The sequence below is a fragment of the Leptonychotes weddellii genome, chromosome 4 (genome assembly GCF_054177405.1).
Source record: "Leptonychotes weddellii isolate Sample4059 chromosome 4, ASM5417740v2, whole genome shotgun sequence".
In the NCBI taxonomy this organism is placed as follows: Eukaryota; Metazoa; Chordata; class Mammalia; order Carnivora; family Phocidae; genus Leptonychotes; species Leptonychotes weddellii.
The window spans coordinates 35,926,097-35,944,151 of record NC_138372.1 but is presented as its reverse complement, the minus strand read 5'-3'; the positions used below and the strand labels follow the sequence as shown (position 1 = coordinate 35,944,151).

At 34.8% G+C, this 18,055-nt stretch overlaps 1 protein-coding gene across 1 annotated transcript in view; it reads left to right on the top strand.

Moving 5' to 3' along the window:
* Nucleotides 1–2,909: 2,909 nt before the first annotated feature.
* LOC102728406 (AGBL carboxypeptidase 4) overlaps nt 2,910–18,055 on the top strand; it is a 614,839-nt gene continuing 599,693 nt past the window's right edge. Inside the window, exons 1-2 of the mRNA XM_081816861.1 lie at nt 2,910–2,940; nt 3,187–3,311. Of these exons, the coding sequence (XP_081672987.1) occupies nt 2,910–2,940; nt 3,187–3,311 (156 nt within the window). The remainder of the gene's footprint in view (nt 2,941–3,186; nt 3,312–18,055) is intronic.

The window sequence follows — 18,055 nt, the reverse complement described above, 5'->3', positions numbered from 1 at the left end:
GTTTCCTTCCCCAAATTAGGGAAGTTCTCTGCTATAATTTGCTCCAATATAGCTTCTGCCCCTCTCTCTCTTTCTTCTTCTTCTGGGATGCCAATTATTCTAATATTGTTTTGTCTTATGGTATCACTTGTCTCTCAATTCTGCCCTCGTGATCCAGTAGTTGTTTATCTCTCTTTTTCTCAGTTTCTTTATTTTCCATCATTTGGTCTTGTATATTACTAATTCTCTCATCTGCCTCATTTATCCTAGCAGTTAGAGCTTCCATTTTTATTTGCTCCTCATTAATAGCCTTTTTAATTTCAACTTGATTAAATTTTAGTTCTTTTTTTTCTCTAGAAAGCATTTCTCTAATATATTCCATGCTTTTTTCAAGCCCAGCCAGTATCTTTAAAATCATCATTCTGATCTCTAGTTTTGACATCTTACTAATGTCCATATTGATTAGGTCCCTGGCAGTCAGTACTGCCTCCTGTTCTTTTTTTTGAGGCGATTTTTTCAGTCTTCTCATTTTGTCCAGAGGACAATAGATGAATGGGAGAACAAAATGCTAACTGGGTAACAGTGACCCCAATTAAATATACACTAAACAAATCAGAAGAGACCTGAAACCGTGGGAAAAGAAAGGGAAATAAAGAAAAAAGAAAAGAAAAAAAAATAGAAAACAAACAAACAAATATAACAGAATATGATCAAATATGATGAAGCTGGTGCATAGATCAGTGCCATACAGTATATTTTGGGCATATTTTGGTCTGTTAGGAGAAAGTGACTCCCAAAATTTTAAAGAATGGAAAACTTATATATGTACAAATGTAAGGGTAAATACGATGGAGGGATGCAATATGACTGTAAAGATGAAAATTATAGAATATTTTATATAGGAATTGATAAGATAAGAAGGTGGTTGAAAAAAGAAGGAAGAGGATTTAAAAAAAGAAAAAAGAGAGAGAATGTGATTAGGCAGGAGACTCAAACAAAGCCATACACTAGAGATTTAGGGTATATTTTGGTCTTTTGGAAGAAACTGTATCCCAAAATTTTAAAGATAGAACAACTTATATATTTATACCAAAAGTAAGGTTAACTACTATGAAGGGATACAATATGACTCTAAAAATGAAAAATAAAAAAGATTTAAAAAAAAAGCCATTGATAAGATATTGGTTGAAAAAGGGAAGAAGAAAAAGAAAAAAAAAGAAAATCAAAAAAATTAACTTTGAAAGAGTAAAGAATCATGGCAGAAAAGCCATGAATTCTTTTTTTTTTTTTTTAATTTTTTTTTTTAAGATTTTTTTAATTTATTTATTTGAGACAGAGAGAATGAGAGAGAGAGAGCACATGAGAGGGGGGAGGGTCAGAGGCAGAAGCAGGCTCCCTGCCGAGCAGGGAGCCTGATGCGGGACTCGATCCAGGGACTCCAGGATCATGACCTGAGCCGAAGGCAGTCGCTTAACCAACTGATCCACCCAGGCGCCCGAAAAGCCATGAATTCTATGTGCAGTATTCCCCTAGCGCTGGAGTTCTGCTGTTCTTATTGATCGGTAAACTTGGTCTTGGCGGGCTGTTTTTGCTTATCTTCTGGGGGAGGGGCCTGTTGTAGTGGTTCTCAAATGTCTTTGTGGGAGGCGGAATTGCCCCGCCCTTGCTGGGCTCCTGGCTAAGTAATCTGCTTGAGTTTGCTCTGGGGAACTTTTGTTCCCTGCAAGGTTTCCGTACAGCTTTGGAGGATGAGATTGAAAATGGCGGCCTCCCAGTCTCTGCCCCGGAGGAGCCGAGAGCTCGGGCCCCACTCCTCAGTGAGCCCCCAGAGAAAAGCCATCATCACTCCCGGCTCCCCAGTCTCCGGCCACACTCCGTGCTCACCCGGCCTGTGACCAAGCGTTTCTATCTCTGGCACCCTACCCCTTTTGGATTCTCCAGACCTAGCAAATTTCTGCGGTGTGCTCCTGCGCCGCTCCTCCCAGGGGGAGGAAGGGCTGTCTCCCTGTATCTGCTGCTTTTTGGGTCCCTGCTGGAGGAGCATTGGCCCGACTGTGCTACGGATTTCCGTTTATGGCAAACCCAAGCTTAAAGCCCACTCCTCAGCTCCGTCTTTGTAACCAGTTTCATGCTCTGATACCTGGGAGTTCTGCCACACTCAGGTACCCCCGTCTTTCTGTGACGCAGAGGGCCCTGAGACCACAGTGCCCCAGCGAGTGTTTCACCCCCGCTTAGCCACTGGAGCGATGTCTCTTACCCCAGAGCCAACTTCTAAAATTTCTGATTTTGTGCTCGGCTGCTCTATCACTTGACAGTAGCGGTTTATGGAGGCCCCCTCCCCCACCCTCTGTCTTCCCAAATATCTCCTCGGTAGCACATATACCAGATATCGCCTTGGATTCACTTCTCTGAACGTCCTATCTTCCAGAAAGTGGTTGCATTTCTGTTTAAGAGTTCCTGCTATTCTTTTCTTCAATTTCCTGTTGAGTTTGTAGGTGTTTAGAATGGTTTGATTCCTATCTAGCTGAATTCCTGGGACTAGACGAAATTTAGGTCTCCTACTCCTCTGCCATCTTGCTCCTCCTGAAACCTACATTTTTGATATAACTGTTCTGTTGGTGGAGAAAATGGAAATTTATTTCATGGTCGTTGTGAATTTGTCATTATTCTTATGGAGCAACTACTTCTAATTTTTGTTTTAAACCTTACTCTACATATCCTTTAACATGTTCTGATAGAAGTTCGGAAATTACCAAAAATAGTACAAATTGCTTAGCATTGTTGTGAGAAATAAATTAAATTAGAGGTAGACATAGTTTGTATAAAGTTTAATACAAAATACATAAAGTATTATTGTCCTTTTTTCTAACTAGGAAACTGAAGTTTGGTTGTGATTCTTCCTGTGTTTATTGGGGCTTGCCACATGCTCCATGGAACATCCCCGTCTAATAACTGTCACTCGTAGCACAACAGATCTTAATGATAAGTACTAGAAGAGTTGTTTGTACCCCAGCACGGACTAGCTGGAAGGCTTCTCTTATCCTGGGCTGTATTCAGAGTTGGCAGCCTTATAGATTGTGAATGCTGAACCTAGAAATACTGAATAATGACAAATGTTGCTTTTAGAGTTCACAATATTTAAATGTATATGCTATTGAGCTGCCTGAACTTCTATTAAAACACAGTTCTTATAATTTCTATCACCAGGTAACCTTGGACGGGTAGACCAGGTCTCTGAATTTGAGTATGACTTATTCATTAGGCCGGATACCTGTAATCCACGCTTCCGAGTCTGGTTCAACTTTACTGTTGAAAACGTGAAAGAATCACAGGTGAGGAAATATTGAGGGAAATATTGGATATCTTCAGTGTGGTTTGGTAAGAATATTATGCTTTTGTTTTACTTTAGAAATCTCAGTATAATGACCAGATTAGGAATATATTCTGGTATATCTCTAGCAATGATATAGTTCTAAGAGATATACAGAAATATGTATAATTTGCTGGCTTTTGTTATCTGGTGGTCATTAAATAATACAAATAGATTATCTGAGAACAGAAAGTGTTCTTTACTGATTGAAGAATTAGTATAATGTGCTGGGTTTCCTTGAGGAACCATTGAAAGTGACTTACTATTTTTATTATAGAGTGTGTTCTCTATATTACTTTTCTTTATAAAGATCTGTGAGGGATATTTCTCACAGGCCTCAGTTTCAGAAAAAGCTTTTCTTCTTTTGTACAAGAAGGTGTTTATATCTTAAAAATAATGATTCTTGTAACTCATCCTATTTCCCCCCTTTTTTTTTAATCTGTTGGGAAACTCAGATCCAGTTTTACAGCACTCGTTAAATTTTTTGGCTTATATTTCTGTGTACTAATTTTTCTTTCATTCTGATCATATTAATCTGTCTGTAACCACAATTTCTTTATCTATATTTTCAAACAACGTATGTTTTTTTATAATCCTGTTCAAATATTTTGAGTGAGAGAGTATTGATGAAAATAGAACTAAATGTATATGCCTTAATAAACATCTAATCCTAAGAAATCATTTATCATTCTGTTTTATTAAGACAGCTAGTCATGGAAAAGTGCACAAACTTTGTACATATAGTGATATGACTTTTTTAAGCAGATGAAAGCGTAGGCTTATAACTGAATATTTATCTGCCTTCTTCCAACAGGTCATCTTTCTCTAGTATACTTGGGAGAAAGGGAGGGTTGGTTTAATTTTTCTCTCCCAAGTCAGTCCATTCTGTTTCCTCTTTCAATTGGTTGCTTACTTCTCGCCATTTTTCTCAACTTCAATTAGATTCATTTTTCTGGCAGTGGTCAGTGTCTGGAATTTAGGGATTAGATTAACTCCTGTTACTGGCATGCTGCCTTCAGCAGGAGAGGGGTGCAAGGAAGAGTCACTCCAATTTACTGTCCATTCTCTTAATTCTCTACACCACCACTGGCACATGACTGTTTGTAATGACACAGGTGTATGTAATGTTTAATGAAGTTTAAGGGTTAACTGGAATGAATTAAATAGATGGGAGAACTCTATATTGTTGGCTAAACATGATTTGGGACATAACTTTAGTTCTTAGCTTTGCTCCTTAGTTTTACTTACACTCCCGTGAGAGAATTCCTTTTTCAGCTTTTCCCAGTAAGAGTAACAATATTCTCCCCTTCACCCACCTTAGGAAAACCTACACTTTCCCTAACGAGTGGTTCATCTGACAATAGGAGTATCCTCTTGTTCCAATAAGACAGTTAGTAATTATCAAAATGCATTTTCCAAGTCTATGTTACCGAGTCTTAAGAGTATAACTCACAGCAGGAGACTTTAGCCACATCTACAAGACTGAGTCTTGGCACTCCAACTTTGGGTCCCCTATCAAGCTCTCTCTGCTACCATGAGATAGACATACAACCACTTATTCTTCTATTGGTGTCTCCTGTCAGTAACTTACGGTTGTAACATACACCACTGAAAAACAAATGATAATTCTGAAGCAATATAGTCCATTCATATGAAGGAAGGGAAACATTTTCTTAAAAGCAGTATAATCTGCCAGGATTTCTAATTTCCCAAAGGGGTTTACTGTTTTCCTCTTTATGCACAGCACATGCACATCCTTCAGCTTGCATATTGCATCCAGAAATAGACTAAATCCTAAGAAATGAGACCTATTACTTTTCAAACAATAGAATCCTCTATCCTAATCATATCTTTGCTAAATAGAGAGTTAGTTAAAGCTCTAAAATTATTATGGTTGTTTAACTTTGGGCCACATTAAATTCTTAGCCCAGTTTTTCTTGCACTTTAGTCTCTGTACAAATAATATTCTTACATAGCTACTCTGGTTAGGAGGAACAGTGAGGAGTGGTTTGACTAGACAGGGAAAATGTGTTTCTTTTTGGGGGGGGGCAGGGACAGAGATAGAGGGAGAGAAAGAATCTTAAGCATGCTCCATGCCCAGAATGAAGTCCAACACAGGGCTCGATCTCACAACCCTGAGATCCTGACCTGAGCTGAAATCAAGAGCCCATTGCTTAACCCACTGAGTCACCCAGGTACCTAGGAAAATGTATTTCTTGTTATACTATGTGAGATAGTTTTTTGGACAGGTTACTCATAAATTTCAGTTTCTTATTCTTTGCTCTTCTAGTTGATGACAGGTATGTTCTTTTTGTTGTTTAAAATGTCTCTTCCAGAGTGTTACAATTTTTATACTATATGCTAAAGTCATACAGCCTCTTTTGCAGTCTTGCCTCTCAGTTAAGGAAGTAACATGAATGTGTTCCTAGGGGTTATTCTAATAAGAGAGTTGGTGTTGTTTCTATGAATGCTTATTTTTAAAGTTGGAGGAACCAATATTTACTCTGACTCTCTGGGTTTCTCTCTTCATATCCAGTGCTATTCTACTGTTGTTACAATTAGAAATCATGAACATGTTTATCTGGTTTCCTGGAGTGTGATGCTTTATCAGCCTCTTTCTTTGGGCCATTGCTTCATCAACTGTAATCACATAATATAGTTATGGAAATCTGTCTCAAGATGGCATAAAGATCTGCTAGAAAGATACAATATATATCTCTCACCCACAGGATATTTGTTTTCATGGTTGTCTACATGAAAGAGAATGGTTTTACTATTAAGTTTGACTTGTAAGGTCTATTTTTATAATGTCTCTTCCTATCATCTTTTCCATCTCTCTAATTTCCGTTAAAATGAGACCTTCATGAATGTAATCTAGTCAGGAACCTTATTTAGGGTTTAGTGCTAGGAAGCAAAAGAAATATTAGTCATCAAAGTCTGAGTCCATTAAATGAATGTTAAAAATTACAGCATCAAATATACCATATAAACAGGTCTAGCTCTTTGGTTATTTCCCTTGACATTTGTAAGAAGTGATGAAACTTGGAATGTATGGTGCTGTATTGTAGGATTGATATATAAACCCCCAAAAGTGGTTGCCAAATAGTGTGTTTGCAGGAGTCTATGTAAACTAACATCAAGATATTTTTATTAGAAAGTAAGTTTCTCTCTGAAAGACTTGTAATAAATATTCTTATGTGGAAATTTATTATTGATGCAGCAAAATACTTGTGTGATGTGAAAACAAATCTTTCTGTTTAAATACTCATGACAAAACTTCAGCCAATAAGAGTGGGAAAATGATATGTCTTGACTTTTAAACTCTGTTTTCTTTCCTTTATATTGTTTTTATCTCTTTGAATTAATTTTTCCTTTTTTTGATTCGCTGATGCTCAATGTAGTAAATTTTGAAAATATAGACAATTATAATAGAGAAAAAGCACACACAAAATCATACTATCTAGAAACAAAAATTAACTTTTTGGCATATTTACTTCTAGGCTTTTTATTTCCTACTTTATTTTTTGGAGCATAATTAAATTTTTTACCATATACAAATTTTTATGTTTTGCTTTTAAATAAAATAAATAGTATCACAAGCAATTTTCTATCAATAAAAACTTCATAAACATGATTGTATATTTATACTATTGGACCATTTCCTTTCTCTTGGGCATAAAGATTATTTTCCATTATCTGTTGTTATAAATAACACTGTAATGAATATCTTCATGTATGAAATGTTACCCATATTTCATTTTCCTTACTTAGGATAAATTCCTAGGAGGGGAACTGATAGATAAATGATATGAATATTTTTGTACTCTTCATACATATTCTATATTAATTTATTCATGATTGTTCTTCAGTTATATACAAAATCTTATTGGCAAAAACATGGATGGATCTAGAGGGTATAATGGTAAGTGTAATAAGTCAGTCAAGGGAACAAAAATACCATATGATTTCACCTATATGTGGAATTTAAGAAGAAAAAACAAATGAAAAAAGAACAAAAAGAGAAAAATTTTCACGTATCACAGAAACATCATCAACAAAGAAACTAAGATACCTAAGACATCAAAGAGGGCCCAAACAATTAGGGAGGATATATTTTTGTTTTTGTTTTTTAGTAGAAAGGAGGGGTGAGAGGTGGAGGGAGAGGGAGAGTAAGAATCAAGTAGGCTTCATGCCCAACACAGAGCTCAATGCAGGGCTTGGTTTCACAACCTTGAGATAATGGTGTGAGCCAAAATCAAGAGTCAGATGCTTAACTGACTGAGCCACCCAGGCACCTCATGGAGGATATACTTTTATTCAACAAATATTTAATGACTACCTCTTTGTTCTAGACATAGTTGTAACACTTGGAATATAGTAATCAAGTGAGAAAAAAGATAAGAGTACTTATGGGGTTTCCGTTCTAGGTGTATCATTGGGTCAAAGAGAAGGACAAAAGATAGACATAACAAATAAGGAAATAGTATATTAGAAAGTGATAATTTTAAAAAAAAAAGTAGAATAGGTTAGGAGGGATATGTAGAGGAGAACAAAATGAATAATTAAAGTAGGCCTCTTTGAGAAGGTAACATTTGAGCAAAGACAAAGGAAGTAAGAAAATATGCTTTACAAATACCTGGTAGAAGGGCATTCTTACAAGTTGGAATAGCTATTGCCCTAAGCCAGTGTCCTATTGGAATCATATCCGGTTCATTTGAGGTATAGCAAAGAAACCAGCATGATTAGAGCTGTGTGAACAAGGCAGAAAATAGTAGAAAATGTGGTCAAAGAAGTATGTATATGGTAGGGTAGCAGTGGGTGGGTTGAAGTGATAATCTTGTAGGATCCGGTGGAGCAGAGTTTAACAGAGTAGTTACATGATATGACTGATATCATAAAATTATTGATGTATCCCTGTTAAAAGTAGACATTAAAGACAGAGTGGCCCAAGGATAGAAACAGGGATCCAGTTTGGAGACTTTTATTCTAATTTCAGTGAGAGAGATAGTGGTTTGGACTATTATGGTCGCAGTTTAAATGGTGAGAGATATTTGAAGATACGGCCAGAGGATTTCCTTCTGGATTTGATGTGGATGTGTAATCAAGAGAGGAATCAAGGATGACTTTAGGATTTTGGCATGAGTATCTGATCTATAGAGATACAGAAGGCAGCCAGAGGAGCAGGTTTTGAGAAAGATGAGGAGTTCAGTTTTAGACAGGTTAAATATGAGATACCTATCATATATTCAAATACACTAATAAGTAGGCAGTTGGGATACATGAGTCTGGAGTCTGAAAGAGAAGTCAGGATTGAAGCTATATATTTGAGAATTGTTGGCATATAGAGAGTATTTAAAGTCATAAAACAGAGATGATATTACTACAAGAGTAAGTGTAAACAGGGAAGAGGAGAGGAATAAGTAGTGAGTTTAGGGACCTCTGACTGAGAAGCCAGTAAAGGAAACTGAAAAAGAGCAGGTTGTTAGTAGGAGGAAATCCAAGTGTGTATTATCTTGGAATATAACTGAAGAACAATCATGAAGGAGAAGTGAGTAATGTACTGTGAAATATGCTGCTGATAATTTAAATAAGATGGAAATACAGGATTGACTGTTTGATTTGGGATTATGGAAATTATTGATGACCTTGACAAATAACAGTTTTAATTGAGTGCTAGAATAGGCATTAGAGAATGAGAGCATAATATCCTCAGTGTTCCTCCATGTTGTTTCATATTGCAGAATTTCCTTCGTTTCACAGGTTTTATAGTATTCCATGTATGCATATACCACATTTTCTTTATCCATTCATCTGTTGATGGACATTTAGGTTGCTAAATACTGCATGATTCAACTTACCTGAGGTATCAGAAGTAGTCAAATTTATAGAGTCAAAGAGTGGAATGGTGTTTGCCAGGGACTGTGGGGAGGGGCAAATGGGGATTTACTAATTGATAGGCTTTAAGTTTCAGATAAGCAACATGAATAAGTTATATTTATCTGCTGTACAATATTCCACCTATATGTAGTCAATGATACTGTATTGTGCTCTTAATATTTTTCTAAGGGTAGATCTCATGTTAAATGTTCTTGCCATGATAAAGTAAAATTAAAAAAAAAAAGACAATGGGAGGAGAGGCATTGGAGACATCTATTGTAGGCAACATTTTTTGAAGAAGTTCCTTGCAAAGAGGAGCAATTAAATGGAATGATAGCTAATAGAGGTAATAGGTCTGAGAAAAAAAAATTTGGGGGTTAGGTGGAAGAAATAGTATGTTTATATCCTGATTAGCATGATCTAATATGGAACAAACAACTGATGATACAGAGAGGAGAATGGATAGTTTGGAGTGATATTCCTGCATTTTGAGAAGAGACAGTTCATAAATTGAAGGATTGCTTTTAGGTAGGAATGCAGATAGATGTTTCTCACATAGTTAAGTAACATGTTGGAGGGAAGAATTCAGAGCTGATGCTAGTAAGTGGACAAAGGTAGTGGAAGTAATCTGTGGAGTTTTTCTTCTGTTCCTTCAATCCTTTCAGTGAAATAGGAAGCAAGATCATCAGCAGAGATTGATGATGGGGGAAGGAGTTTTGGAAACTTGAAATGATACAAGGTATAATGTACTCATCAAAGAGAGTGGAAGAGTAAATGACCTATGGTAGAATAATATCATTTGTTGACAATAGTAAAGGTAACATTGAGATATACAGACATAAATTTAAAGGCATAAAATTCAATGTGAGTGTTTTTCACCTATTCCTTTTAGTTATAAGCATGCACATGCAGAATAAGGAGAAAGTTTGATTTAACCATAGTTGTGTTTTTACTTTTCCTGAGGAAACAGTATTTATTTTATTACATTTTTACTTTTTAATCAACTTGTTGTGATATGATTTTCATAGTCAAATTAAAATATATCACAATCAAAATGTAAAACATTTCCATTACTACCAAAAGTACCCTCACACTGCCTTAGAGTTAATCCTTTCCCCACATTGTTGTATCCTTTTACATTCTCACTAGCAATAAATGAGAATTTTCACTTGGTTTTTTTTTATATCTTCTGTTTCTCTCATCATTTTTATGTTATACATTAAATCTTTGAATATGTTTATAATATACTTGAATACACTTATAACTGTATAAAGTGCTGAGAATTCTATTATCTTTGTCATTTCTGGGTAGATTTATATCAATTGATTTTTCTTCTGATTATAGGTCACAGTTTTATGCTTTTTGCATATCTGGACATTTTTTATTGAATCTGACCTTGTTAGATTTTGTTTTCTTTTTTTAAAGAAAAATTATTCAGGGTTTTATTTTTTTCTTTTTCTCTTTTCTTTTTTATTTCTTTTTCTTTTTCTTTTTCTTTTTTTTTTTTTTGGCAGACAGTTAAGTTACTTGTGGAACAGCTTGACTTTTTTGAGGTTTCTTTTAAATCTTTGTTAGTGCAGGCCTAGTTCAGTGATGATACACTTCAGTTCTACTAGGTCAGACATAGCCCTTCCAGAGTATCTACTGAATGCTCCAAATATTCAATGGGGTCTCTCTATTCTGCTTAGAACTGGAATGTTTCCCATCTCTGTCTCTCAAAAGCCAGAGTGATAACAGGAATTATCTCATTTGTTTCTTTTCTCTTAGGGATCCTAGCTTTATGATGCCTATTGTCCAGTGTGTGAAAACATCTACTCATATATTTTATGCAGATTTTTATTTGTTTATGGTAAGAGGGCAGATATGGAACAGTTACACCCACTGTGGTTATGAAGGCTTGCTTCTAAGTGTTGCTAAGGCAGGTCTAGATTAGCTTCTAGTTTAGGGCTGGTTTAACCCTGCTACTAAGATGTGATCTTTCTGGAGTCTCTAGTGAAGTATTCATTGAGGCTTCCACTCTGATTTGTTTGGATTTGAATGTCTCCCAGCTCTGTGTGAGTTTCTGGATTTCTTCTACCACTTTCTTGTAATGGTTCTTTGCCTCTTTTCCTGGAGTCTTACCTTATGCATATACAGCTTTGCATTCAGCCAGAGAATCAAGTTGAACCCAATACAAATTTATGGAGTTTTTTCTGTGCATAGTCTTCTCCAGTGCTCTGTTCTATGATTCTAGCCACATCATCTCCAACCCCACTCCTGGAACTCCAGCTTCTGTTCTTCAACTCAGTGAGTTATCATTTTGCATGAGTTCCTTTGCCTTGCATCATAGTTCAGAAGTTGACACCAGACAGGAAACCTTAGTGATCCCGGGGCTTACCTGATTTGTTTCCCTTGTCTCAGAGATCAGTCATGAGTTGCCAGCTGTCTAATGCCGAAAAAAATCTGTTTTATGTATTTTGTCCAGTGTTCTGCTTATTTATACTGGGAGGATAAATTCAGTACCAGATAGTCTGTTATGGTTGTAAATGGAACATGGTTGTGTTTTCACCAGTACAGACCACAAACTAAGAGAAGAATGAGAGTCCAGGGTACATTGAAGAAAGCCTGGAGAAGAGAGAGTACATTAAGGGAATAAGGAATAATGGTAAGGTAAAAGGTAGTGAAAACATTATAGATCAATACATTGAAGGTAGGGTGACCATATTATCCATATCCAGTCAATTTTGAGAGTAAAAGATGATCTAATAATTATAACTAGATAGCAGTCATAAACCAGAACTTTTCTAGGCAAACAGAGATTTTATTCATCTTTGTTGGACATTCTGATGAAGTGAAAGTAGTTTTGATAGGTAGTGTAATATAGTAAGCTTCAAAGAGAATGGGTGGTCATTAGAGAGTAAGATGAATGCAAGAAATTGAAGGGATTGCAGTTATTGCAATTATTGGTAATATCAAGGTGTGAAGTAAGACTGTATGTGCAGCTAGATAAAGTATAGTGGAAGATAAGATATAGGAGAGATATAGGGGAGATATAGTAGCCAGAATGTTGGGAAAGATTGTCTCTGTGTATATTGGAGAAATGACAGTGAGGCCTGAACAGCAGTCATTAAAAAATGAGGAGGAATGACAGAGGAGTAGGGAGATGCTAGCAATAATGAGATACAGTGGAGAGATGATCTGATGAATTGAGATTCAAAGGTGTGTTTGTGGAAGTGAAGGGCTCAATATTATAAGATGTCAGTTCTCCCCAAATCAAACTTTTATTTTAATGAAATTCCAATTAGAATCCCCCCCAAATTCTTTTCATAGAATTTGACAAGATAGTTTAAAAATTCATGTGGAAAACCAAAGGGCAAAAATAGTCAAGCCAATTTTGAAGAATAATGAATGGGTATATGTTTATTTTATAGAAACCCCATATTTCAGCTAATAATTTTTATTTATAGCAAAACTGATTAAAATAGTATGGCATTGACATAATAATAGACAAATAGTCCAAATGGATAGTCTGGAAATCAGAAACACGGTTATTTATATAACAGAGGTTTCATTAGAAAATAGGAATAGTAGGGTCTATTCAATCAATGGCACAAATTATCCCCATGTTATAGATGGATTAAATACTTAAATATGAAAATAAATTAAAAATTTAGGTTGTGAAAAACAAATATAAAATAAATATTTTATTGGCTTTGGGAGTAGGATTAAAATTCAGAGGGGGTACCTGGGTGACTCACTTGGTTTAGCATCAGACACTTGATTTCAGCTTAGGTTATGATCTTAGGATGGTAGGATCGAGCCCTGCCTCCGGCTCCATATTCAGCGGGGAGTCTGCTTGAGATTTTCTCTCCCTCTCCCTCCACGCTTCTCTCCCTCCACTTGCTCTCTCTCTCTTTCTCTCTCTAAAAAAAAAAAATAAATCTTTAAAAAATTTTTATGCGAGGCACAGAAAAGCAAAATCATAAAGAGAAACTTTTGCGTTTATAAAAATAAGGTCTAGGTGACAAAAGAACCAGAGTTGAAAGTTATGCATTATTCTAGGAAATAAAATTTGTGTAATATATTACAGATATAAGATTGATATCCAAAAAATATAAAGAACTCCTACAAGCAAAAAGAAAAGAAAAAGAAAAACACCCAAGTATTCCAAGGATATAAATAGGCAACTCACTGAACAGTAAGTGATAAAGCTTTTCTTAAAAGTGTTGGATTGAGAAGAAGAAATTCTCTTAGAAATGAGAGAAAGAGAAGAGAAATCTCTCCAGGTATACTGGCATGAAAAAGACATCTTTTGCTTCTTATTGTTCAGGGGTAGTGATCATATTAGAGTGCAGTAGGAAAAAGCATGAGTTCTGGCATCAAGATTTTTGTTCTGTTACTTGCTGACTTTGTGTCCTTGGGCAAGTTACCTAACCCTGCTAAGTAAGCATCCATTATTCATCCATAGATTTGGTACAGTATTACTTGCTTTGAGGTATTGTTTTGGAGATCAGTAATAGATGTTTATAAAACACCTAAAGAATGTCTGTAAACATAGGCATATATTTGTATTTTTAGCTTAAGTAACCGTATTTGTTGAATGGGGTTGGTGGCACATTTATTTTAGTGTGGTCTTTGTAAGATACAGCGTAAGTTAGCCATATTTCTGATTCATGGGGCGAGGAATTCTTTGTTTATGGAAACATTCAGAAGATAGGGTATCTAAGTGTTGATTTACTAAATTCTACACCTGAAACTAAATTTTACGCCGTGTGTAAACTAACTGGAATTTAAATAAAAACTTGGAAAGAAAAAAAGTAACAAAAAAGATGATAGGGTAGTATTCAATATGCAGGAGATATGGAAAGCTTAAGGAATTTGCATATCAACTAACTGTATTATTTCAATTTTTGTGCAAGTACTGCCAGTGGGAACACATTTTCATTTTTTCAAGTTGGCTTCTATTGTTTTTACTTGTAATCTTTATACAGATAAATTTGAGTTTCTAGGAAGTGCTGGTAGATCTAAGAACTATACATGGAATTACTTGCTTGTATATTTATAATAATGATATACATACATATATATCAATGCCTTTGTGTATATAGTTTGTATATTTGTCCATTATATCACTTATACCAGATGCTATTAGTATAATTTAAAATAGCATTCAAACATAAACTTAGCTGGCATTATACTTTGTAGTATTTTTTTTTAAACAGGCATTTTGCTATTACAACAGTCATGAATGATTATCATGTTGCTAAATCCAATAGGCATATTATATCCATTATTTTAATTTATCTTGCATTTGATACTGTTGACAGTTCACTGTTGGAAATTCTGTTTCCTTGGCTTTCCGGGTATTCCTCTCTTGATTTTCCTTGTATCTCCTTTTTTATTTCTTCTGATTCTTCAGAAGTCCTTCATGGGCTTCACCTATCCTACAAACTCCTTAAACATTGATACTCACCATGATTCTATCTCACATCATTACATCCCTACATTTATATCTCTTTTCCATATTCCCAATTGTATCTTTAACTGAAAATCTCTCCTGAGATTAAAACTCCTGGATTCAACTGCTTTTCATACATCACCACTGAATGTCCCATGGTGTCTCAGATTCATCATTTACAGAAGCTCTTTATCTTATCTAAATCTGCCTCTTCTATCTACTGTATATTCTAGTGAATGTTACTACTCTCCATGCAGTCATTCAAACTGGAAATGTGGGAGTTATCTTAGACTTCTTCCCTGTGGATCCATACCTAAAAATAGTGATAATGATAATTATCATGATTTTAATGTAACCACCATTTAGTGATCGCTTATGCTGTGCCACTACTATGCTAAATGCATTGTTTTCAGTCTTCACACTAACTTTGAGAGGTTGGTACTATTATCATCTTCATTTTATAAATGACAAAATCAAATTTGCTCCCTGATTTTACCACTTTCAAAATCATTTCCTCAATTTCTGTGTGTCTTTCTATCTCTGCTACTATCATTCAATTTCAGTGTATTATATTAAGTTGCCTGACAATGGCAGTCATCTTTCAACATGTAGCTTTGTCCAGAGTCTTGTGCTATTTAAGTCCATCTTTTACACTGACCTGGAGTATTCTATGTAAACTGCAAATCTGACTTTGCTACTCCACTGCTAAAGCCCTAAAATGTTCCCTATTCCTTTAGAGTAAAATCCAGGTTTCTTAGCCTGGCATATGGTGCTCTTCACGATCTGGCTCCTGTCTAGTTTTCTTTGCCATAAATACTTATTGGCCTTCTTGTAGTTTCCTGCAGAGACCATGTTGTTTCTCACCTCCCTGCATTTTGCTCTTTCCTGTAATGCCCTTCCAATACTTCTTCATTTGGATTAAGTTCATGCTTTGGAGTCATACTGCCAGGGTTCATATTCTACTTAGCTATATATTGTGTGACCTTGGGCAAGAGATTTTATGCTCACTATGTCTTAATTGCCTACCTACATGATACAGTATAACCAAGCTATTGAAGTTTTGCATGACACTTAGAAAACCCTCCATAAATGTTATTTTTCTTGGTATTAATATTCAAGAAATATTTATTGTGTACCTATGATATGCTAGACACTGTTCTGGGTAGTCAGGAATCAGCATTGAATAAAAGACAAGATTCTTCTGTTCTGGGGAAGCTTATGTTTTATTATGAGAAGAAAGACAATAAATAGGAGAAAGTAAACAAATAAGATATTTATAGAAAGTGGCACATGTTACCACAGTTTGTTTATCCAGTTAAGGGATTTTGCAGATGTTTCCAGTTTTTGGAAATTATAAGTTAAACTGCTATAAATATTCTTGTACTTTTTTATGTTTGTGAATATAAGTTTTCATTTCATTTGGGTAAATACTTGGGAGCAGGATTGCTTGGTCATATGGTAAGTGTATGTTTAACTTTGTAAGTACTGCCAAACTGTTTCTCAAAGTGGCTATATCAGTTTGCATTTCCATCAGCAATGTATGAGAGTTCCAGTTACTGCATATCCTTGCCAGCACTTGGTATCATCAGTATTTTTTTAATCTTACACATTCTAATAGATGTGCATTTGTATCTTGTGATTTTAATTTGTATTTCCCTAATGACTAAAAACTTTGAATGTCTTCATGTACTTATTTGCCATCTGTATTTATTCTTTGATGAAGTACCTACTCAAAATTTGTGTTAGTGTTCTAAATTGGGTTGTTTTATTATTAAGATTTGAGAGTTTCTTAAAAATTCTAGATATAAATCATATATCATCTGTTTTGCAAATATTTCCTCCCTGACTGGGGTTGATCTTTTTATTCCTTTAAAAGTATCTTTCACAGAACAAATTTATAGTTTTTGTAGAGTCCAGTTATTTTTCTGTTATGGATCATGCTTTTGATGTTAATTCTAAGAAATCTTTGTCTAACTGAAGATCACAAAATTTTCTCCTATGTTTTCTTCTGAAAATTTTGTGGTCTTAGGTTTTATATTTAGGTCTATGATCCATTTTAAATTAATATTTACATATGGTGTGAACTAGGATTGAGTTTTTCTTGGAAGGTTGTTTTTTTTTAATCTTTTGCATATGGATATCTATTTCAGTACCATCTTTTAAAAAAGACCCTGCCCTTTCTCTATAAAATTATTTGCATCTTTGTTTAAAATCAGTTGACCATATATGTGTGGATCTATTTCTGGACTCTATTTTGTTCCACTGAATTATATGATCATCCTTTCTCCAATTCCAACTATCTTGATTTCTGTAGCTTAATATCAAATCTTGAAATCACGTGGTGTAATTCTTTCAACTTGTTATCTTTTTCCAAATTCTTTTGGTTATTCTAGCACCTTTGCCTTCTCATGTAAATTTTAGAATAAGTTTTTTGATTTCTACAAAAAAAAAAATCCTGCTATCCTGCTGGGATTTTGATTGGAATTGTATTGAATCTTTAGACATGTAGGAGAAATTGACATATTGACATCTTAACAATATTGTTTCTTCTAATCCATGAGCTATAAATATATATCTTTTCATTTATTTTATGTCTTATTTGATTTCTTTCATCAATTTTTTTGTTTTTAGGTTTTTTTTTTCCCAACCTAGAGTTGTCACTTATGTTTTGTTAGATTTATGCCTAAATATTTCTTCTCTTTTTGGTACTGTTGTAAATAAAATTATTTAAAAGTTTTTAATTACTAATTGTTCTTTGTTAGTATATAGTAATGTGACACTGACCCTATAATCTGCATCCTTGCTAAACTGAGTAATTACTTCTAGTAGTTTATTTGTTAATTGAGATATTCTGCATAGGTAATTATGTCATCTAGGAGTAGAGAATGTTTATATCTGCATGCCTTGTTTTGTTTTTTAACTCAAAAAGTTTTTCTTGTTGTTTCCACCAGCTATGGCCACTATTACAGTGATGAATAGGAGTAATGAGAGTGGACCTGATTGTCTTATTCCACATTTTAGGGGAATGCTTTCAGCCTTTCATCACTAAGTACGATGTTACTTAAGATGTTATGAAGTTTTTTTTATAGATGTCCTTTATTAAATTGAAGATATTCCCTTTCACTCTGAATTTGCTGATAGGTTTTAGCATGAATGGGGGTTGAATTTTGTCAAATGCCCTTGCAGCTTTTGAAGCAAAACATAGTCACAAAATTTGATAGTTGGAAGTAATCTTAATGACCATTTCTTCATATCTGAAGCCTGCATATTTGCTGTCACCTGAAAATTATATTCTTTTTTTTTTTTATTCTTATGTTAATCCCCATACACTACATCATTAGTTTTAGATGAAGTGTTCCATGATTCATTGTTTGTGCATAACACCCAGTGCT